We start from the raw sequence: 22,545 nt of genomic DNA, 5'->3' as shown, positions 1-22,545 counted from the left end.
GAGGGCCAAGTAGCCAGAACAGGGCTGGTGCCTCTGGAACAGCTAGCTGAGGAGAGAGCCTGCTGGAGCGTGAGCCCAGGCAAGCTCCTCTCCCCAGGGACTGAAGACGCAGGCCACTTTCCGTGGCTTGGTCCTGCATCCACTCCCTGTCCCTGCAGGGCCCAGGGGCCGTCACAGGTTGCCCAGGCTGCGCTGGGGGTGTCTGAGCAGACTGTCCAGGCAGGAAAATAACAGGAAGCAAATGTAGGTGATTTGTCCTTGTTCTGTTTCAACTTGTACATTAGCATCCCTTGACATGAGTTATTTGTCTCGGTTTCTTTGAATTCCTAAGTGGATTATAATTTTTCTCCCGGTATTATTTGACAGCAGTCATTTTTCAAGATTTTACTGCGTTCTTCAAATACTTGGAATTTTTGGAATAAGTTTAGGGAAAGACCGCCATCTTCAGGTCAGACAGTGTAGTGCAGCGTTGGGGTGTGTCCAAGGGAGCCTCTCAGATGCCAAGGACCAGCAGATTCTTAGGGCTTTCCCTTTCCTTTTGCATAAAAAGTGAACTGCCTCATCAGAGGGCTCTGGACTAGAACGTATTAGCAGCCCTTTCAAAAAAGAGAAAAGAAAATTAAACCCCAGTGGCCACTTTGGGAGTTGCTTGTTCTGGTTTGTCTCATCTGCAGTAATGGGCAACTGCCCAGGCTGCCCTAGCCCCACTTGCGAGGACAGACTTTGCATTCTTCACGGACACACCTTGGGGGTAGTTCAGGGGCCGGATTCCTCAAGGCCTCGCGTACACATCACCCCTACCTCAGCTGCCCTACAGTACAGTACATAATGGCAGTGTCGGGACAGTAGAAATCACCAATGTGTCTGAAACTTTCCTCTCAATACCTGCTTTAAATTTTTAGTATTTCCATTTCGTTGCTGTCAGAGGAACAGCCATAATTTCAAGTAATCTCACCCGAAGTACAGAAACATCATGATTATTGGGGAAAATAATAATAGCAATGATAATAATAACAAATTACGTGCTTGGTACAGCATTGTGGATTCTCCTTTAAGCATCGTGACGCTCCTTCGAGGTAGGTACTGTTATTATCCCTGCATTACCGATGTGGAGAGGGCTGAAAGCGCCCCTCCCAGACGACTCAGCTAGGAAGCGGCGCCGGCGCCAGGACTCAGACCCAGACCCTGTCTGACTCCCGAGTCTGGTGCTCAGCCCTCCTCCCCTGCAGCCTCCCTAAGCAGCAGAGAGAGAGGGAGAGCCAGAGACCAGGAAGGAAAGCGACCTCGCAGAACAGCTTTGGAGGAGGGGGAAAGTCCTTTGTTAATCCCCCAGGGTAGCTAAATTACCCTTCACAAGTCACTTTGGGGAGATTTTAGGATTACATTTACCTTTATCACTGTTTACAACTGCTGTGAAGAATAACTGGAGAGGTTCTAGCAATAAAAAGAGAAAATGAGCATTTCCCCAAGCCAGAATAGAAATCTGTGTATTAAGATTGTGTCAGGGGCTGCTGAGCCGCGGGACATCTCAATCCAGGTAGGATTGTGCCGGTGCAACATCAGTCTTTCTGGTGAACCCTGCAGGCAGACAGGGTCCAAGCTCCTGCTCAGTCATCCTGAGTATTTGAGCCTAGGAAGGCTCTATGATCTGACCAAGCTCCTTTCAGGTCCAGGGAACTTGCGGCCAACTGGAATGAACATCCTGAAGCATGACTCTTTGTGTTTTTGTTTCCCTTTATAGTTCTTTCCTCACAAAACTCCATGATGTTTCAAGATAGTTTTGGATTGGCTGTTTATTTAATTTAATAAAGTAATAGATGTGCTTCGTGTATAAGCCAGATCACACCCCATGCATGGCCTATAAGGCAGAGCAGCCATCGCCTGCCCCCTTGCCCTGTCTCCCACCCCCCAGTCCTGCTCCTTAGGAACAGCTGCTGCCGCCTTTTATTCCTTGCTTTGTATAGTATCTCCGTATTTCTAAACAACATGCTTCTACTCTGTATCTCAGTCCATCGATCTGCAGACATTATCTCTGACTTCTTACTGTGGAAGACCAGGACTTAGCTCTCTGAACTTAGCACATCCTCACCCCCCCCATATGGTTACATCACAATTTTTGGTTTAATTAACACTCAGTGTTTATATTACAAACCTGTGCAAATTTTGTACACAGCATGGTTAACGTATAATGGGTTAGAACCATTTTCTTGATTGTAAAACTTGTTTTTTCTAAGGTTTGTCACTGCCTTTTTATTTGTTCCGTTTTTATATACCTACACAAATTCATCCTCCGCATTTCTAACAGAATTCTCAAACTCTTCTCCAGACGATCAGCTAAGTCAGGGAATCTCTCTAGTCCCTTTAGGAGCCCTCCAGCTTCTCGTCCCCTCTGGACTGGCTGCTGTCCAGGTCAGCAGCCCAGCTGCGGGCCAGTGTGTTCCTTTCACCTCTCTTCTGGGTTCTGGCCTCATCTCCCTCTTTTTTTTTTTTTTTTGCGGTTCGCAGGCCTCTCACTGCTGTGGCCTCTCCCGTTGTGGAGCACAGGCTCCGGACGCACAGGCTCAGCAGCCATGGCTCACGGGCCCAGCCGCTCCATGGCACGTGGGATCTTCCTGGACCGGGGCACGAACCCGTGTCCCCTGCATCGGCAGGTAGACTCTCAACCACTGTGCCACCAGGGAAGCCCATCTCCTGCTTTTTTGATTTACTCCCTCATTTCAAAAGAACATATCCTCCTATTGCTACCTCATAGTTGCAAGGAAGGTCGGTTTTCTGAAACCTTACAAATCTGAGAGTGTGTTCTATTCTCACATGTGATGGCTAACTTGGTTTTCACCATGGTTAGCACCTTAGGCTTGTGAAGCTTCATTCACATTTTCAAGATAAATTCCACATACGTTCTCCTTGCTAATGAATCACACTGTATGTTTAGTGCTGGAGAATACTGCTATCTGTATGAACAGAGTAGGTAAATGCTGATTTAAGTCATGGGATGTACAGGGGAGGGGATGTTGACTGTCCTAAATCCCAGTCTTCTCTATGAGAATCTTTGAGAACATGTATTTAATGGGCAGCCGATGGTTCTGACTACAGAGGCAATAAGCTGGCTCCATACATTCACTCTGTAGGTTCTTTGAAGGGAGGGGCTTTGTACTATTAGCTCATGGATTCCCTGTGCCCATCCCAGTGCCTGGTATATAATGGACCTTAGGTGTGCTGATTTGTTCCATGGAAATCCACAAAAGAAATATGCAGAGTGAGCACCTTTTCTGTTGTTGTCATTGATATGTTGATAATCAGCGTATCTACTGAGTGCCTAGGAGACTTTCTTGTAATTGAACAAGCCAGCGTTAACCTCTCTTTTCAATATCAAGGAAATTTAGGCTTAGGCTTTGGTAGATGTGACACATTGACATTCACCCCATTTCTGCTTGTACATTCCCCACATACTTGGGATTGTTGGTTGTTGTTATTTTTGTTGTTTTTGTAAATATTTGTTTTCTGCCGTATAGAATAGAACTGCCCTGTTTTGGTTTTGTGTTTCACCTTTAGTTTTGGGGAAACCACCACTGCTGGAAAGAAAATGGGATTTATTGGGGAAGGAGGAAGGGAAGTGAGGTATCCACCCTAGTCTTCTCTTATAAGGAGATCTGGCAGGATGGGAAGTAGAGCCTCACCAAATAGTTTTTAGGGTTTTAATTTCATTAAAACTTGAACCCAAACATATCAGGTAGACGTCTTCTTTTCAGCCTTCTAGATTTGGGTGCAGAGGGATTCCTCACCTAGCCAGGTTGAATTAAGGAGAGAGGGAGGTCTGTTTGTCCCACTGCTGTGGCCTCCAGGATGCCTTCTTTAGCCCTTTGTATTCTTAGAAACAAAGTCACCTCTTGGCAGGAATAAAGCCACTCAGATGCCAACAGTCAGGGTTTGGTTTCAAGTCACCAGCCTTGGGGAGGCAGCGCCCGATTTCCTTTGGCAAAGACAGCCTGCCCATGCTCAGTTCATTTCAGCCACTTGGGCACTAAGGTAACTCCTCAAAATAGAAACCTCTGAAGCCTCTATCTGATGCATCTGTGAATAATTATGTTTGTCCCGAACTCTAATTTCATTTCTCAGAATTTTGAAAACGTTATTCAGCTTTTTTCTCTTTTCTCAGATCAACTTTCAGAAAAAGTAGATCTGAGTTAGAAGGATCTAGGCATTTATATTTTCTTCTGGAGACAGTGTGGTTGATGTTTGCAGCCAATGCATGGGCTGTGGCATTGACAGATCCAAGTTTTATTCTTAACTTCAGGACTGTTCCTGGATGTGTGACCTCAGGCAAATCTGTTCATCTCTGAGCTTCTATTTCCTCATCTGTAAGAATGATTTTAATAAAATCCGCCTACAGTGTCATTGTGAGGCAGTGACCCTGAGGTCATTGTATAGAGGTCACATATATAGAAAGCACATTGTACAAACACTGAATGGACACAGTTCTCTTTCTTTCTGCAGACACAGGTGAGAGGCCCACACCCCGAGCAGCTTGTAATGGGCGGGCTGTAATCAAGGATCTGAACAGCCATGCAGCTTCACAACTTGCTCCCAGCTCTTGGCTTATTTGTGTTTATTTTTCCATTGCTAGGCAGGAGGGATAGCTAAAGTAGGAAAGTTCTTTTGATTCTACCCCAGGATCTAGTTAATCTCACATAATACACTGCAACAACAGTAATCTTAGCAGCTGTGATTTATTGAACACTTCTTGTATGCTAGGCCCTATGCCGAGCACCCTCTGTGCATTATTTCCTTTAATCTTCCAACCTGTTCTGTATGACAGTCATATATCCCCATTGTACATATGAGAAAACCGAGATTTCAGGTTCTTGTCTGGCTCCAGAGTGCTTTGTGCTCAGCACCTTGATTTTCAGCTGTACTTTCATGGTCCCCATTGAAGAACGGTAAATTTTACCCTCCGGTCGTTCACCTTCCTGATCTCTGACGCCTGGAGGTCCAGGCTGTGGTCCCTGAGTTACAATAGTTTTAATTTCACCCCAGCTCGGATTCCCTGGCCCATGGGAGCTGGCGAGGCAGAAGAGCTGGGAGTGAGGTGTGCTCGGCAGAGAGACTCTGATTCTTTTCACAGGTATACTACCCAAGGCTTGGTTTGTATTCCATTCTTTCCCGTAAACTCACTGCCTACAGATGCCACAAGAAGTGACAGAAATGGTGCCTCTCAAAGCCGGGTAGGGCTGGGAGCTTGCTGCAAGCAAGGTTTGGTTAAGGGTTGGGTGATGGACATGGAGACAGCCAGTTGTCTGGATAATGAAGGAACAACGCCTTTTGCCCTCTGCTCCTGTATTGGTAACTAGAGGTCCAACAGAGGGGCCAGGCACGAGGCATCACCTCTTCATGCACCTCCTCATCTCTGAGGGCCTTGCACTAGTGTTTGTGCTCCCAGCTTCACCTGTGTTGTTTTTTATCCTCCTACCGACTGATGAGACTGGAAGCGCCTTGGCAGCAGTGCCCCATACATTTCTGTGGGCTTTGGTTTGCTTATAATTGAAAAGATGATGTGATGACATTTGAGAAAGTTTTTAAAAGATCAGAGGTACTTCACCCCTCCCTATAACCTCACTTCCCTAATATGACAATGGCTTCTACTTTATTTTAAAAGTCTTCTTCCAGCACAACATATTCTTTTCCTGCGTGGCTGCATCCAGGTCTCAGGCCATCCTGAAATCCACCAGACAGCTGGAACAGAGGCTGGGTCCATGTCAGAGCTTGACGTTCCTCTTTTTCATTTCACCTGATGCCTTTTAGGGTTTTGGAAGCCTTGGTAAAGATAGCACTCTGATGTTGAGCAGGAGAGGGGCTTAGCCCTCTCCCAGATGGTGCTGGGCCCTGGCCACACTCCCTGTATGTGGACAGCTGGCACCAGATGGGGTATTGGGCCTCCTGCCCTTCCACATTGTGGCCAGAGATCCACAGCGTGTGGGTAGCAGGTCATGAGTGTAAACCAGCACTTCCTCAGGATATATTTACAGGGTTTTGTGAGCAAACAACTTTGGGAAACTTTGGGCTATAGAAAGTTACACAATGTTTCTCTTCCGCAGTGCTTTTAATGTGTTATATTCAATGAACCTCAAAGGAGAGAGGTTTTATGAGACATAATAGTAGCTAACATTTATTTAGTGTCTACTGTTTGTTGAATGGAGGAGCTCCAGTAAGCTCTTAGTATGCAGTACATCATTTAAACCCTATAGCACTGGGACTTCCCCGGTGGCGCAGTGGTTAAAAATGTGCCTGCCAATGCAGGGGACACGGGTTTAACCCCTAGTCTGGGAAGATCCCACATGCTGCGGAGCAACTAAGCCCGTGTACCACAACTACTGAGCCTGCGTGCCACAACTACTGAGGCTGTGTGCCACAACTACTGAAGCCTGCGCCTAAAGCCTGTGCTCCACAACAAGAGAAGCCACCGCAGTGAGAAGCCTGTGCACCGCAACGAAGAGGTGGCCCCGCTCGCCGCCAACTAGAGAAAGCCCGCACACAGCAACGAAGACCCAACACGGCCAAAAAAATTTTTTTAATAAAATAAAAAATAAATAAATAAGCAAAAAGATTAAAAAAAACAAAAATAAACCCTATAGCGCCCTTGGGAGGTAGGTGCCATCACTGTCCCCATGTCGGAGGCTGGGGGGACTTACCCAGTGTCATAGCTGATTGGCAGTGGGCACAAAGTTTTGTGCTGAAGCAGGCTGAGCGCAGATTCCATCTCAGCCAGTACACAGCACTGCTGGCGAGCAGCTTGGAGCAGCCTTCTTTTATTTGAGACTTCCCATTCCCTATGGAACTAGTACTTGGAAGGACTCTAGTTGGAGAAATGCCAATGTAAACTTGAAAAGTGAATAGGGACTGGTGGGCGAATACTGACATGGGTTTCTCTTGTGAACCCTGTTGGGCTCTGAGCTCCCTGGAACCCCTGTACCCCGGATGCCTTTGTGTCACATTAGGCTGGTCTTACTGCCTATCCAGCAGGAGAGGCAGGCATGGGGGGGCTGGAGTATAGAGGCCAGTGGTTCTCCAACTTGGCTGCATATTGGAATTCATCAAGGGAGCATTAAACATTACTGATGCCTAACCTCATTCTCAGAAATGCCAGTTTAGCCTGGGTGGGACCCAGGCATTGGTGATTTTTAAATGCTCCATGGTGATTCTGCTGCATCCTGGGTGAGAACCACTGGTTTGCCACACTCCTTTTTGGCCTGGTTACCATATCTTATACCAAAGCAAGGAGAAGAAAGCATTTCCATTTGTTAAATGACTTGCCAGGGTTTTGATTTGTTTGTTTCTGTTTTTGTGAATGAGTGACTGGACTTTTTTTTACTGGTCCCGTATAGCCCTGCACCATGAATCCTCTCCATGATCTATACCCATGACTCTAACTTTGCACTGACAGTCACATATTGACCAGCCCTTTTGCAGAAGTTTTAGATTGGTTACTAAGGGGACTTGTGAGAAGGACACTCAGCTCTCTTATTCCTGATGGAAGAAGTAGGTGGGTACCATTGCTCAGAGCACTGCATTCATGCTGTTGCTAGGGGAGCTGGAGTGACAAGTGTATTCTGGGTGATGGCGTTGGCTGACCACACCCATACTGCTTTTTGGACTTACACTGTAAATAATGGTCTCCAAAGGGGGTGTCACTGTCATTTTAAGTTGAGTCAGGTAAAACTGGGTAACGGAATTGTTTCTAGGTTTGGTAGTTGGGTAACTTAAGTTGTTTCCTACTGTGTCTACAAAAAAGACTGTTTTAGGCACTTGGGAAAATATATGCCCTTGTAATAATAGACAATGATTGTTTTAACCCTTAGCTTTAATGGCTTTTCTTAATATCTTCATCTTTTCGAAGGCACAGACGCGAGGCTATTCAAGGCGGAATTCTGGGATTTCGAGACTACCACTCTTTATGCAGCTCAAGATGGATGTGTCCCAGGTTGATCAAAGGGTTTGTAATGGGAATGTTTCTGTTGGTTTCTTACAGTACAACAAACACCTCTTCGTGCACATTGGGCATGCCAACCATTCTTACAGTGACCCATTGCTCGAATCAGTGGACATTCGTCAGATTTATGACAAATTTCCTGAAAAGAAAGGCGGCTTAAAGGAACTGTTTGGAAAGGGCCCTCAAAATGCCTTCTTCCTCGTAAAATTCTGGGTGAGTAAGACCTTGCTGTGATTTCAGTGGATTTTGTCTGAATGGTCGCATCCCACACTTAAGGGCAGAGCACTGGCTGTGGATTCCCACTCACTGATTTGCAGGATCGCCAAGGGATCACAGACTCACATCCGTGGGCCGTCCTCATGCTGGCCTATGGCACATCCATGTGGTGACCCAGGTGGCATTTGCTGTCCCTGCCAAAGAGACACAGGCAGCTGCTTGGGCTTCAGGGCTCTCTCATGCAATGACAAGAAACTTTGCAGATGGCTGGGGTCACAATGGCAGACGTGAGACACTTAGGCCCTCTTTCTGTTTGTTCACACACCATTAAGCAAAGCAACCTATAAATTCCATTGGAGCGTAGGACCTGAGGCAAAGGAGGGGCTTGGGTGGAGCTAAAGACATGCTTCAAGATTTTATAAGTGTCAGAGAGAATACACAATGGCTCTGCCCATTACGTGCCTCATTTGTGCCTTAAAACACCAAGGGCACGTTCCCCCAGCTGCTGGGGCTTCCTGCTGTCCCCTGGCCTCTGAGGAGAGCTTTGCTGTCCCTTCTCCACTAGTCAGGCCCGGGCCAGGGGACTGCTGTTGGGTCAGGGAGGTCACAGCAAGCGTAAGGATAATGTGTGTGTACTGGGGGCCTGAGAGCAGAGCACCTGCTGGCACTGAGCATTTATAACTCCTCAGTCTTGACAAGAATAAAAAGAAAATGGCTCAAATGTTTGCGCTTCTTAGCGTGGCATTAAAGGCCCTAAAAGAGCTGGTTCTGGATGTTGCCCTTGCTGTCTGTCCTATGGCCTGCCTTTGTGTGTGAGTGGGTGGACTTTTTACTTCTCCTCCTTTCCCTCCTTCTTTTGAGGTGGTGGCTTCTTTATTACATAGCACCTTCCTCACTTAAACAAATGGTTGATTTTTCTTTTAGTCCTATCGCGTTGTGTGGTTACTCAGTTCCCATGCTGTGTCATAATTATTTGGATGTGTGTCCCACTCCTCTGGACTGGACTACTTCCAGGCACCTTATTCATAATGGTGGCTACACTGATTGAATGCCTGCTGTGGGCCGGGAGCTGCGCTCATGCTTTACATGCATTTTATCCAGTCTTTCCAGTGTTACCTGGAATTTGCCTTATATCCAACTAAGAAAACAGAGACCCAGAGATCACAAAGTACAGGCTGCTCCAGGGTGGGGACCTGGGGCTTGAAATCCGATCCGTTTGACTAAAGTGCCTTTGCTCTGTTTCCTGGCTGCTTCATGTCCCCTGGACCCCACCCACAGGGTCTGTCAATCGCTCTCCATATTTGCGAAGCTAAGCAAGTGCCTGGCACAAAAAACTCAACAAATGGGGGAAACAAACAGATGAACTAAGGAAAAATTCATATTTTAAATTCCTTGGGAGGAAATTTACATATTAAATTTAATTCGTTTAGGTTTTTTTTTAATCCTTGCATGGTAACTGGATTTCATTTGTCATGCTTCCATATTGAATTTGGATTGTGGAAGTAGCCTTCTACTTAATTTAATGTTCTCGGGATCAGTAATACACGTGGACACCCTGAAAAAGCACTTCCTTCTTCTAAATTAGTGGCTGCCACCTATTGACTTGAATGGTGGTTGGGGGTCAGTTGTTATATGATAACACAGCAGTTTTCAAAGGGTATTCTACAGACCCCTGGGGGGTTCCTTAGTCTCCTTTCAATGGGCTGACAAGGTCAAAACAATTTTCATTATGACACTGAGATCTTATTTTCCTTTTGAACTCTGCTGATGTGCTCATTGATGGTTCAAATGTAATAGGGTAAAACTGCTGAAGCCCTGGATCAGTCGGGCTGGGTTGCATGCACAGTTTCTGGGGGTTTTTTTTAATATAAATTTATTTTTTATTTATTTATTTTTGGCTGTGTTGGGTCTTTGTTGCTGCGTGCGGGCTTCTCATTACAGTGGCTTCTCTTGTTGCAGAGCACGGGCTCTAGGCACGCGGGCTTCAGTAGTTGCAGCACACAGGCTCAGTAGTTGTGGCTCGCAGGCTGTAGAGCACAGGCTCAGTAGTTGTGACACACTGGCTTAGTTGCTCTGCAGCATGTGGGATCTTCCCGGACCAGGGATTGAGCCTGTGTGTCCCCTGCATTGGTAGGCAGATTCTTAACCCCTGCGCCACCAGGGAAGCCCACACAGTTTAAATTAAAAAAAAAAAAATCAGTCACACCAAGAATATCCTTTATGAGGTTTATTATATCTTGAACCTAGAGTACACACTGAAAATGAATGCAGTGAGCCTGCCTGCTACATCAAGGAAAACAACAGATAATTTTTGTTGCCAAAGATAAGATTTGAGCTTTCAAGTAAAAATAAGAATTTTGGAAAACTTGTATCCACTTTGGTGAACTTGACAGCTTCCCAATACTTAAAAGACTTTTCTGTGGGATTCACAGTCATATTAACAAATGTGATATATATTTTTTTAATTCTGTGCAAGATAAACCAATGGATTTTAAAGTAACAGAGTGTGAAAAGTTCATTGATATGGTTTCAGACTCCACACTATTGCTAACCTTTAAAAACTACGGCTTGTCAAGTTTTGGGTGTAGTGTCAAAGAAAAAGGCCACAATTATCTGAAGAACCTATTAAAATATTCTTCCCTTTTCCAGCCACATATTTATGTGAGGCTGGGTTTTCTTCATGTACTTCAACCAAAAGTTGAAGTACAAATCATGACAGATTGAATTTAGAAGCAGGTATGAGAATCTAGGTATTTTTCATTAAGCCACACATTAGGTAGATTTGCAAAATGTAAAACAGTGCTATCCTTCTCACTAATTTTCATTGTTTTTTAAAATATAGGTATGTCTAATTAAAAAAAGATGTATGTTAACATCCAGTGAGCTTAATATTATGTTTAAATTAGGTAATAAATATTTAAAATTTTTCTCAGTTTAAATTTCTGACGTGGAAAATACAGACAGCTATAACCTACAGAAACAAAAGCTCTTTGAGGTCCTCAGTAAATCTTAAGAGTGGAAAAGGGGTCCCAAGATCAAAAGTTTGAGAGCCACTATTGTGAAGGATATAAAAAGAGACTGTTCTACCCAAATGAATTAAAATTAATCAGAAATTGTAGGATAAGATAAAAATAAGCCATTTTCAGTGCTTTCAAATTAAACGGTATTGGTTTTTTTGTTTTCCTTTTTTTTTTTTTTTGGCTGCGTGGGGTCTTCGTTGTGGCGCGTGGGCTCAGTAGCCCTGCGGCATGTGGGATCTTAGTTCCCCGACCAGGGATCGAACCTGCGTCCCCTGCATTGGAAGGTGGATTCTTAACCACTGGACCACCAGGGAAGTCCTCTATATAGTACTGGATTTTAATGATAACAAGATTTCTTATAGTCAGCATATTGTTTGACTATAAAGTGGAATGCAAAGTATTAGAAAGTTGTTTTTGTTTTTGCTTCCAAAATTTTCCATTTTACACAGGGGATGATTTTAATAAATGCTTTCAGTGATGGGACCCTTCAGCCATGAATCCCCAAATAATGGTCTAGATTTGCAGACGTTTAGAGTGTGGTGGCTAGTGTGAGATTTGCGAATGCAGAAACAATTACTCTGAGATTAGGTGTTAGTTTATTAGATTAAGATTTGCAGAATTAAAATTGAGCTCTTCTATGAATATGATGGAAGACATCACTCCTTCAGTATAATTGTTAGCAGTACTTAACCGTTATGAAGAAATTCAGTCCTGACTATGTTAGAATAAATGAGGAAAGGCAGTTTGAATTAGGTTTACAATTTGCTGCAGCTTGAAATCTCATTGCCTTCCTCTAATGACTGAGAAAGCATGAATTACACTTAGACTCTATCCTTGAATGTCAGTGGGTGTTTCTTAAGTAGGCCTAATCTTCCTTTTGAAATTTCTTTCGTATTAGCAATTTGCTTCACAGATTTTCATTTTTGTGTGAATTCAGTGCATTTCAACAGAGGTCCTATCCTCACGTCTCCTTTCTTCTCCTCCCTTTTTCCTTTTTCTCAAAGTGCCTGCAGTCTCCAGGTTGTCACCATCAGGCTGACTCTTAGTTTGTTCATAATGTTTGCTCCATGTCCATTCTGGGCTCATTCAGGCTAGATCAGCTTAGGAGTTTGCTGTGGGAGAAATACTGAGTCCACCTGAGGTACCCGCACTTACGCCCAAGCTGTGACCCCAGCTCTTTGCCAGGGGACACTGAGGTAAATGGGATGGCAGTGAGTCATGTAGTGGTCACTCCACTGGCTTCAGGGTGGAAGAGTCTGACTGGCCCCCCAGGACTCAGGCCCCAAAACACAAGTGAATGGCAGAGCCACAGATGCCAGTGTTGTGGGTGCCCCTCCACCCTGTGAGCCTTAATGGTATGGGACACCCAAGGGCCTCTGTGAATGGCTGTGCATCTGGGGAGACCTTTTTTTTTTTCTTAAGAACCTTATTGAGGTATCATTTACATACCATAAAATTTTACTCATTTTTTGTGTACAAGTCAATGATATTTAGAAAAATTTGCAGAGTTTTGTGGTCTTCACCACTCTTAAATTTTAGAATATTTTTATCATTTCAAAAAGATGCCCAGGGCTTCCCTGGTGGCGCAGTGGTTGAGAGTCCGCCTGCCGATGCAGGGGATACAGGTTCATGCCCCGGTCTGGGAGGATCCCACATGCTGTGGAGCGGCTGGGCCCGTGAGCCATGGCCACTGAGCCTGTGTGTCCGGAGCCTGTGCTCCACAGCGGGAGAGGCCACAACAGTGAGAGGCCCGCGTACCGCAAAAAAAAAAGATGCCCAGTGCCCATTTGCAGTCAGTCTTTATTCCCACTTCCAGGCCCAGGCAGCTACTAATCCACTTTCTGCCTGTACAGATTTGCCTTTTCTGGACATTTCATGTAAATGGAATCATTCAATGTGTGGTTGTTGGCATCTGGCTTCTCTCACTTATGATGTTTTCGTAGCCTGAGTCAGTAATTTGCTGCTTTCTGTTGCTAAATACTATCCCACTGTATGGATAGACTGCATTTTACTTATCCATGCACTAGTTGATAGACTTGTGGATTGTTTCCACTTTAGGCTTTTATAAATAATTCTGCTATGAGATCTTTGTGGACAAGTCTGTGTGTGGACGTATGGTTTCGTTTTTCTTGGGCAGCTGGTTATGCAGGAGTGGAGTTGCTGGGTCTTACGGTAACTCCGTGTTTAGCTTAAGAAACTGCCCAGCTGTTTTCTGAGATGGTTGTACCACTTTACAGTCCCAGCGGGGAGATGTTAGGGGCCACCTCCTCCTTTGACCGTTACGTCTGCGAGTATTAGGATAGGGAGAGATGGCAGTGAGTGTGGCAGGTAAGGGACCAGTGGGAAGCACCAAAACAAGGGACATGTAAGGCTAGTTAAGGTGTGTTCAGGTGCATCAAGGTGTTTTGCAGCTGGGCCCTCACTTATATAGGAAGCACAGGTGGGTGGAAAATGAGGAAAGAGAGGAATCAGGGGGGTTCATTTGTATCAGTCATAGGGAGCTGTCAGTGGCTTCAACAAATTTTGAGCCAAGAGAGTAATAGGATTCTTTTTACTGTTAAGCAACTTTCTCCACATTTTGCCTTTTTAATTTTTGTTCTTTAACTTCTTCCTTTTATGACAGTCTCCTGTTTATTTCCTTCCTCTTCCTTCTTGCCTACTTTTTATTCACTCCCGTGTATTTTAATTCTACTCCACATCTCATTACAAAGAGTGGAAAGTGAATTTGCTGGAGCAGGAGGGAGGGGGCTCCTCTCTTTTTCAGCAGTGTGTGACCGTGGCTGTTAATGAGTTCCTCCTTTGAGCCAGTCCCTGGACTAGGCATAAGCATGTACTTGGTATTATTTAAACCCTGTGAGGTACATGTGATTATTCCCACTTTACACATAAAGAAACTGAGTCATGGAGAGGCAGAGTGATTTCTGCAAAGTCACATGGCTAATTGATGCCAGATCTGCTGGACTCGGGAATCCACGTGCTTTCCACGACGTCTGTGCGTGGAAGCCAGTGCGGGTACCTGAAGTGAAGCAGTGTAGTTTCTTTGTGAAGGCATGTCAGTATGGGGCGCTCAGGTGTCTGTTTACCTGGGCACCAAGGTGAGTGTTACCAGGAAGTTCAAATTGAATCCTCAGTTTTAGCAGAGCGATCAGTGCAACCCTGGTAGCTGCCTGTGCGGGGGGCAGCACCATCGTGTTCACATGTTTACGAAGCCAACATCATAATCTTCTAGGCAGTTTTCGAAATCTATAATTCTTAATTCATTCCTAAATGCACCATGAATATAGCTTAATGTGATACATGTTTATGTAGTTTCAACCAAGGAGTGCGTTAAATCTGGCATCCTGCTTTTCTTCCTTATCTAGCACCCTTCCCTGTAGCTAGATGTCATTAGATCCCTAATACCATTATTAACGACTACATAATATCCTCTCTACTGAGTGTATCATAATTTAACCATTCTTATTAGACACTGATTAGGGGGTGTGTGTGTGTGTGTGTGTAGGTATGTGTGAGTTTGTGTCTGTGTGTAAAGAACCAAGTTGCTTTCGAAAGTTGTCAAGCCGTTAATAGTGAGCGTACCAGGCATCATCAGCCTCGTGTGGCGTAATTTAAAAGAAAACAACTTTCTGTTGTCACTTTGGTTTTTGGCTTCCTCTACATCTGCAGCTATTTTTTCTTTCCACTCAAAGTCTTTAATCCTTCCTCACTCTCTATAGAAACAACTATTAATAAGGTTAAACATACTGTGTTCCCTCGATTCTAAGACATATACTTCCCATGTCAACAGTCATAGAAGTGGGATGCTTCTTACGGTGGCCATCATAAGCACCGTGCCCACCCCTACACAGAGGGGTAAGTCATGATGTGGTTATTATTACTTGCCCTTTGCAACCCTAGGCAGTGTAAAAGGCATCTCACCACCTCCTTGTCACCTTAGTTGAATTACTTGCACTAATAGTGTATACTACTATACTTAGTAGCTTAAATTTGAATCCCTAATTTAAATGTCTCAGAAAAATTATAGTTTGATGCAACACTGAAATTGTTATTATTGTTGAGGAAGAGTGTGGGACCGGATTTGTACTAAGTGAACATTTTGCACTGGCAGAAAACCATGCTTCTATTTTCCTTATAAAACAACGGTCAGATGCTTTGTGGGCTCTAAGAAAGGAAGATGTACACCCACAAGTGGACAGAGCTGTGCTTCATTTCAGTATTGAGATCCATGCAGGTGGGTTGCCAGTGATATGGCAGACACTGCAGCTAGTTTAAGATAAAATGTCAGCTGTCTTGCAATTCATCACAGAATCCCCAAAGCTAGGAGGAAGTAGGTGTGATTCAGTCATGCATCCTGAAAGACAGAAACCCAAGTATAGCTTGCAGCTCACTTTCAAAAGAAGTTTGTTTCCAGCCATAAGTAGCTTACTTAAGGGAATAAACAAAATGATGGATTTAACCAAATTAAAAAACGCAATGAAAGTAATATTTTTGGAGGAGCCTCAAAATTCTACTCTCTGTCCTAACAGTCCTCAAGAGTGTCAAGCTTGGGGACACTGGTTCAAAGAAAGCTGCGCCACTAACATGTTACTTATAAACCTTACAGCCTAAAACTATTCAGAAGAATCATTAGGATGATGAAGGCTTACTCTCAAACTTTGTTTGGAATAACAAAGAAGAAAATAATATGAAAATGAAATTGTATGTATCTGTATCCTGTGGTTAAGAAACAAATTCTTAATTATAATATTTCTTTTTTCTCTCAAATCATTACTAAATTAGTGGTATGTTAGAAATCAGGATATACTCCATGTTACCCTATGGCCATTTATGCTTTGCTTTTTAAAATTCTTGGGATTATGATCATCCAGTGTAAACAATTAACAATTTATTCATAGTGGTTCAACTTACTTTCTTAACCTATTTTTCTCTAGGAAGAAAAAGCAAGGCTAGTTTTACTAACCAGAGCAGATGTGAGAAGATATTATAAAGCAGAAATGGAAAGCGAATTATCTGGAAAGAGGGCAGCCTTTAGAAGATGTTTTTATCTTGGTAGGAACTAAATGACATTTGTTGGACAAAATGACAGGCACTATAAATAAAACAACTGGGCTTTATTTAGGGAGAAGAAACTGGGTGCACATGTAACCTGGCCAGATAGACCCCCTCCAGAGTTTCAGCCTGTTTCTAATTGGATTCTGCATGATTTAGGCTGGAATTGTAGACTTGAGTCTATCATTTGGAACCAAATGTCCCTGTTGCAATTCATGGAAAAGGACGTTAGCAAAATGGAATAATTTGCTCCCCACATGTTTTAAACAGTTATCGATAAGGAAAGGGCCTTTCAGTTCAACAAGCTTTCCCTTCCTCTCTACTTCTGTCTCTTCTCACAACAGTGTTAAGTTCTGAAATTATGTGAACAATAGGAAGTAATGGAATGATGTAGTGGAAGGAAGATTAGCAAGAAATACCATATTCAGAGGTACTTATGGGGCTAATACATGATAAATTCTCTTTGGTAGACTGTGACTCTATGATTATCTTCACCAGGGTCTGTTTTTTTGAAAAATCATCTTTGGATAGCAGTTTCTGATATTTCATGTAGAAGGATGGGGGTTGGGGGGGCATGGTGGTCAGTAACCTTGCACATCCAACCCATTTTGGCTTGATTTTATGAGAAAAATATCTGGAGCTTGTTAGCGCTTTCTGCATTGACTGCTGTCTATTGCTTCCTTCCTGTTTTCCCAGGCCTGTGCCCTAAACTTTGTAAGCCTTCCCCAGGGAGCAAGGATCCTATCCATAGCATTTGTTTATCCAGCAGTGCAATGTATATAGCAGATTTTCAACAGTTTTTTATTTTATTTATTTATTTTTTTAATTCAGTTGATGAAGAGTTATTTCATTCAGTACACCTAGAGGAATTGCTGTACACGGGGTCCTAGAACTGTCACTTGGCCAGCTCTGATAGTGTAGGCAGATATCGTAGGCATCTGACAGTTTGTTGAATAAATTTCTCAAGGAATTTACTGAAAGGGGGTAGGAGGAGACCTCAAGAGATTCACACAAAAACTTTTCCAGGCTCTCTCTGGAGTTGTTAGGTTCTTAGAGAAATAGTTTAATCATTTACATTAGTAATGAATATACACATCGCCAGTGAGTCATTCAACAAATCAGTCAATTCACTGATTTCTACTTTGCTCCTAGAAAGCTGGGGAAGCAGACATGAGTAAGAGGCAGACCTTAGGGTCTGGTGTGGGATGGCAGACACACTGTGGGATAGGGGCTCTAGTGGAAATGTGGAAGCACAGAGGTAGAGGAGGTGCTCTTTCTGCCTGAGAACATTCTGGAAGGCCTCACAAAGATGTGGCATTTGAGCTGAATCTTGAAAGAGTTTAATCAATGGAAGGGGAGTGGGAAGGAGTTTTCAGGGCAGGTGGATGCTTGTGCAGAGACCAGGAGTCCTACTGAGAGTTGACAGAAGGTCCTGGGGGCCGCTGGGCCTCACAGAACCTGGAGAATTGTGAGAGTTGAGGGTGGAAACGATCTCCATGGCAGTGACTTTATTTAAAAGAGCCTTTCTGAATCCACTGAAAACATAAGGCAGAATAGGACAGCCTGGAAGCTGGGAGCAGAAGCTCACTCTGCTTTTCCCTCAATCCCTCGACCTCAGTTCCACCACGGATCCTTTTTTTTTTTTTTAACCTTGAACTCTTCGGGACATCTAGGCAGAATCTAAATTGGGAATTCCCTTAACCTCATGGGAGAATCCATCTGACAGCTGTTCCTCTAATGCTTTCTGTCCTGGGCCATTGGGCTCAGTGGTTGCTAACAAAGCCAAGGTCAGGGGTCCATTCTTTCCTGCATGGGGCTGTTTAACTCTGCTCCGTGCCGTGGTTACAGGCTGAGATGCAGAGCCACTGTGTTCCCCAAGAGCTGCTGCTAAGCAGAAGCCCAGGGGAAAGCAGACGTGTGGTACACCTGCACCTCCCAGCATTCACCCTGTTCATGGAGGCACAGTTAGCTTCACTCTGTAACCATCACCAAGAAAAGCTTGAGAAGGAAAGAATTGAAGTGGCACAGTCAGGGTGTGGCTGCTTATTTCCAGACCCAGTTTTGCAAGGAGTTAGTGGATTACCTAGACATAGTCATAAACCCCTCAGGCATCTTGGTCAGTTGTCTAAAACTGGACCTATACCCTTGGTGATGTGTGAAATTCCCTCTCCCTGTGAAGGTAGAGATGCAAGGTACACCCTACCCATCCACCCCCATTTTAATGTACTGTTTACATTTCCAAAGCAAGAGAAGCTTATTAAATTTTCCAAGCAGTTCCAAAGACTAGAAGAAAAAGTGAGACCGACCCTCCGCCAGCCCTGTATCCTCCCTGACTTTTTATATGCATCTACAAACATTGTACGTACACCATTTGTTTTTACTAAAAGAAGTATCATGCTCCATGTGTTATTCAGCGGCTTCATTTTTTTCCCACTCAAAAATATTTTGAGCGTAAGATGTCTCCTTACAGCAATGGAAATTTGAGGGTAAGTCCCAATTTTTGTTATTCTTTTTTGGTAAAGGTGAATTGTTAGAGGAGTTGCCAGATTTAGCAAATAAGAATTCAAACCACCCAGTTCGATTTGAATTTCAGGTAAACAGCGTATACTTTTTTAGTGTCTGTCCCATGCCATCTTTGGGACAAAGGGATATGTCCCTATCCCCACGGAAAAAAGTGTGTTGTTTATATAAAAATCAAATTTAACCAGGAAGCCTGTTATTTTATTTGGCAACTCTCCACTTGTTAATTAGTTGATTGATTTGTTGTTATTGTTCTATGTAAGACTGTTCATGCACAAAAACTCCAGACCAGAAAAAAGGCCTTGTTTTCTGGTGTGGAAAAGGTGGTCTCTGGCCGATGTTCGCCTGCCTGGTGAATGCTTTGGGTGGAGGGCCAGCTCAGCTGGGCGCCCAGGACTCATTAACTGCCTCCGCTGGAGAGAACTGGCCTGTGCAGCTGCTTTGTACTAGGACCTGAGACCTTTGCTCTTTCACCCCAGCTCCTACTGTGTGAGGTCACCGGTGGCAGTTACCTGAAGTTGTGTGGGCGGTATTAATTGAATTTTTTTTTAATGAATGCCAGTATTTGTAGGAATTTGCAATGCAAACAGCCAGTCTTTCAGGCAGTGCCTATTGTAATTAGAGCAAGCTTTTAAGATTCTTTGAAGTACTAAATGTTGATGAAATTCAAATGGGTGCTGATCTGCACTATAAAGGGGCTCTTGGTGGTTGTTTTTCAAAATCTTCTATTTTGTAGATGTAAATATATGCCCTAGTTCGTGGGAAGTAACTTGAAGAGCAGGGGGCTGAGTTTATGCCTGTTATTCTTATTTAAAACAGCTGTGGCCGGAGAGCTACAGCTTCGTCCTGTTGCACCGGGCAGGGGCACCGTGGCCCGAACACCCTCAAAGACTCCCTTCCCTTTGGGCAGCTTTCTCGCTCTCCCCAAATGCAAGTCGACCTGCCCGTGGGGGGAGGGGGCGCGGCGGCTGTCCCACAGTCATCCCAGCTTCCGGCACCCCAGGCCTCCGAAGCCACCGGGGCAGATGCATGCAGATGAGTCAGGCGGGAGGGTTGGGGAGCAGACCGCAGCCTCAAGAGTCCCCTGCCCGGGCTGCCTCCTGGAGCACTTCTGCCTGCCTGCTCACGGCCCAGGGCAGAGCAACTGCTGTTGCGGCGCCTGGGGGAGCAGCTGCAAGGCCCACGTGGTGCCCTGCCTGGCCAATCCTCACCACGTGGCAGGCCTGGATGGACGCCCACGACAGGGCCTGGCTCCCAGCGCTGCCTGCCAAGGAGCCAGATGCTGCCATTGGAAAAAATTGCTTCACAATTTGAAATCTTGGTCCTTTGATCATGGCTGGGAGAGGATGGAGAGGAGAGGTTCAAAGTGGTGAAAACGCCAGCGTCTCCTTGCACCCCTCGGTGCCTATTATACTGTCTCTTGTCAGGGACAATCCTCTTGATGTTTTCATTTTTGCAACCAAGTAATTCCTGCCCAGCCCTTCCACGCCCTCCAGGTGGAAGGGAGAGGCAGGTGGGAAGGGAGTGTCTGCAGCCTGCTCCTTTCCTACCCCTTGCCCAAGCCCTCTCCCCTGCCTTTGGACTCATCTGCTTCCTCTTTATGGCTGCAGCCCTTTTCTTTCTGAGGCCAGTGACAAAGTAGTTGTGTCAGCCAAATGCTGCCTCTGCCTGAGCTGCACCATTCCATTCCGCCCTTGGCAACCCTCACGCTCATTTCCCTGTTGTTCAGGCACCTGGAGCCAGGTTTCCAGAGGCCTGAGGTTTTGCAGAGCCCCTTCCCTGGCCCAGCCCTCCCCTCAGAGGACTCTGGATCCTACGTAACTGGGCTAGGCCTTGTTTTCCTCACCCATGAAATGGGAAGAATCATTCTTTGAAGAATATTGCTTTTTTTTTTTCCTTCAATTTCAAAAACATGAAATGAAGCAGTGGAACACATCCATGAACAAATACGCTTGCTGAGTGAGAGGTAACAGAGGAGAAACCAAGCCGGAGTCTTGTCTTGTGACTTACATGTCTCAGCTGCACAAGTAACAAGTGTGTAAGAGAAGGATTATTTAGGGAAGAATTTGAGGGAATTTGATGTTTCACTTTTTTGTTTCCTTGCTGTCTGGTGCAGTCAGCTTTCTCTGCCTAGCATTGTAACCTGCTTCTACTTCGACCTTACACTGTTTTCCAGGACTTGCCCGCATAGAGATCCTCAAGTTTTTAATCCATTCCCCACACATTTATTAATGATGGCCTTTTTTGCTTCCAGGCAGAATTTCATGACATCTCTAATCATATCTTTGTGGGAAAGATTGTAATTTTGTACCTGTTTGAGCAGTTATGCCTAAAACCTAAGGCTTGTTATAAACTCACAAATCAGAAAAAGTACTAAGTTTTCTGTTTGAAAACAGCCATTGCTGCATCTGTGCTGCTCACCTGATAAGCATGGATTGGGACTCAGACTGGCTCTGGGGGGACAGCGTCTGTCTTGTTTGTTGATTATGAACCACCATCTACTTTGGGTCACACCTCTGGAGATGTGACTTGAGGCTCTGTCTTTAATCTCTGTCCAGGTCTGTGTTGAAGTCCCTGGGTTGACAGGAGTGGTCTACGTTTGTGTGGCACGTTTCAGTATACAGATGAGGCTCGTATGCGTTCTCTCTTCTGATCACAGTGGTGGGCTTTGGAAACAGATCTTCTCTGAGGTTAGGGATGCGGAGAGCGAGACGCAGAGGAGTGACCGCTGTCCATCCTGTCCGTCAGGTGTCTGAGATGAGATGATGACAAGTGAAGACTCAGGATTCTCAAGTCTCTGAACTAGATGGAAGGGAGGTCTGAAGTCAGGATGGAGTTTAATAAAAATAAACATGGAACTTGGATCCTAGGAAGCAGTAGGACCTGAAGAACTCTGTGGTGTGAAGGGGTAGTGGAAAGGTGAGATGAGGGGGCAAATGAAAGACGGTTGCAGGATTGTCTTACAGCAGTGTTCTTAGGCCTGCGTGATTGCAGAAGGCAGAGCTGTAGGTGGAAGCGGCTGGGAAGCCGATTGCAACGTAATGGGTGTGGTAGGCATCAGCATGTCCGAGTTCTTACCACAGTGTTAGGGGATGTGTTACATTACATGGAAAGGGGGAGTGGAGGTCGCTAAGAGCAGACAGGGAAATACCTTGGGTTATGTGAGTGGGTAAATCACATCCTTAAAAGTGGCAGAGGGAGGCAAGAGAAGAGGTCTAGAGAGATGACAGCTGGCAATGTGAGGACTCAGCCTGGTGTTGCTGGCTTTGAAAATGGGGCAAGGAGCTAAGAGACAAGGAATGTGGAAGCTGAAAGAGGCAAAGAATCCGATCCCTCCCCAGAGCCTCCAGAAACGAACACAGCTCCACCAATACCTTGATCTCAGCCTGGTGAGACCCATATTGGATGTCCGACCTACAGAAGTAGAAGACCATAAATTGGTGGTGTTTTAAATCACTAAATTTGTGGTAGTTTGTTAAAGCAGCAATAGAAGACTAATAACAACAGGAAAAAGAACTCTCTAACAATTAGGTCTGCCCAGGGCATGGTGAGTATTTTATTAAAGTAATGATTTTCCTGTGTCTGAAGGTAGTATTTAGCCAGAAGGCACCGCAGGTCAGGATACTGTAGAAAGGACTCCTGCCTTAGGTGGTAGGAGAAGGAGCTGGTCTCTGAACCCAGTTCATATGGAGGGTCTCTGTTCTAGGGCAAAATGGGCAAAGATTCCTTAGAAGGGCCCGTTTGCCTGGACTTGCC

The 22,545-nt window shown here is 44.8% G+C and overlaps 1 protein-coding gene across 13 annotated transcripts in view; it reads left to right on the top strand.

Annotated features, from left to right (window-relative positions):
* TEAD1 (TEA domain transcription factor 1) overlaps nucleotides 1-22,545 on the top strand; it is a 263,630-nt gene that overhangs the window by 215,570 nt on the left and 25,515 nt on the right. For all 13 annotated transcript variants that reach the window (XM_089915149.1, XM_089915139.1, XM_022555758.3 and 10 more), the window contains one exon: nucleotides 8,024-8,197. In XM_089915149.1, coding sequence (XP_089771275.1) covers nucleotides 8,024-8,197 — 174 coding nt within the window. The remainder of the gene's footprint in view (nucleotides 1-8,023; nucleotides 8,198-22,545) is intronic.

This window comes from Delphinapterus leucas, chromosome 7 (assembly GCF_059928025.1).
Source record: "Delphinapterus leucas isolate spDelLeu-1000000601 "Yukka" chromosome 7, BTC_Dleu_Yukka2, whole genome shotgun sequence".
Lineage (NCBI taxonomy): Eukaryota > Metazoa > Chordata > Mammalia > Artiodactyla > Monodontidae > Delphinapterus > Delphinapterus leucas.
The sequence above is the reverse complement of the archived record's forward strand: the minus strand, read 5'-3'. Positions and strand labels throughout refer to the sequence as shown.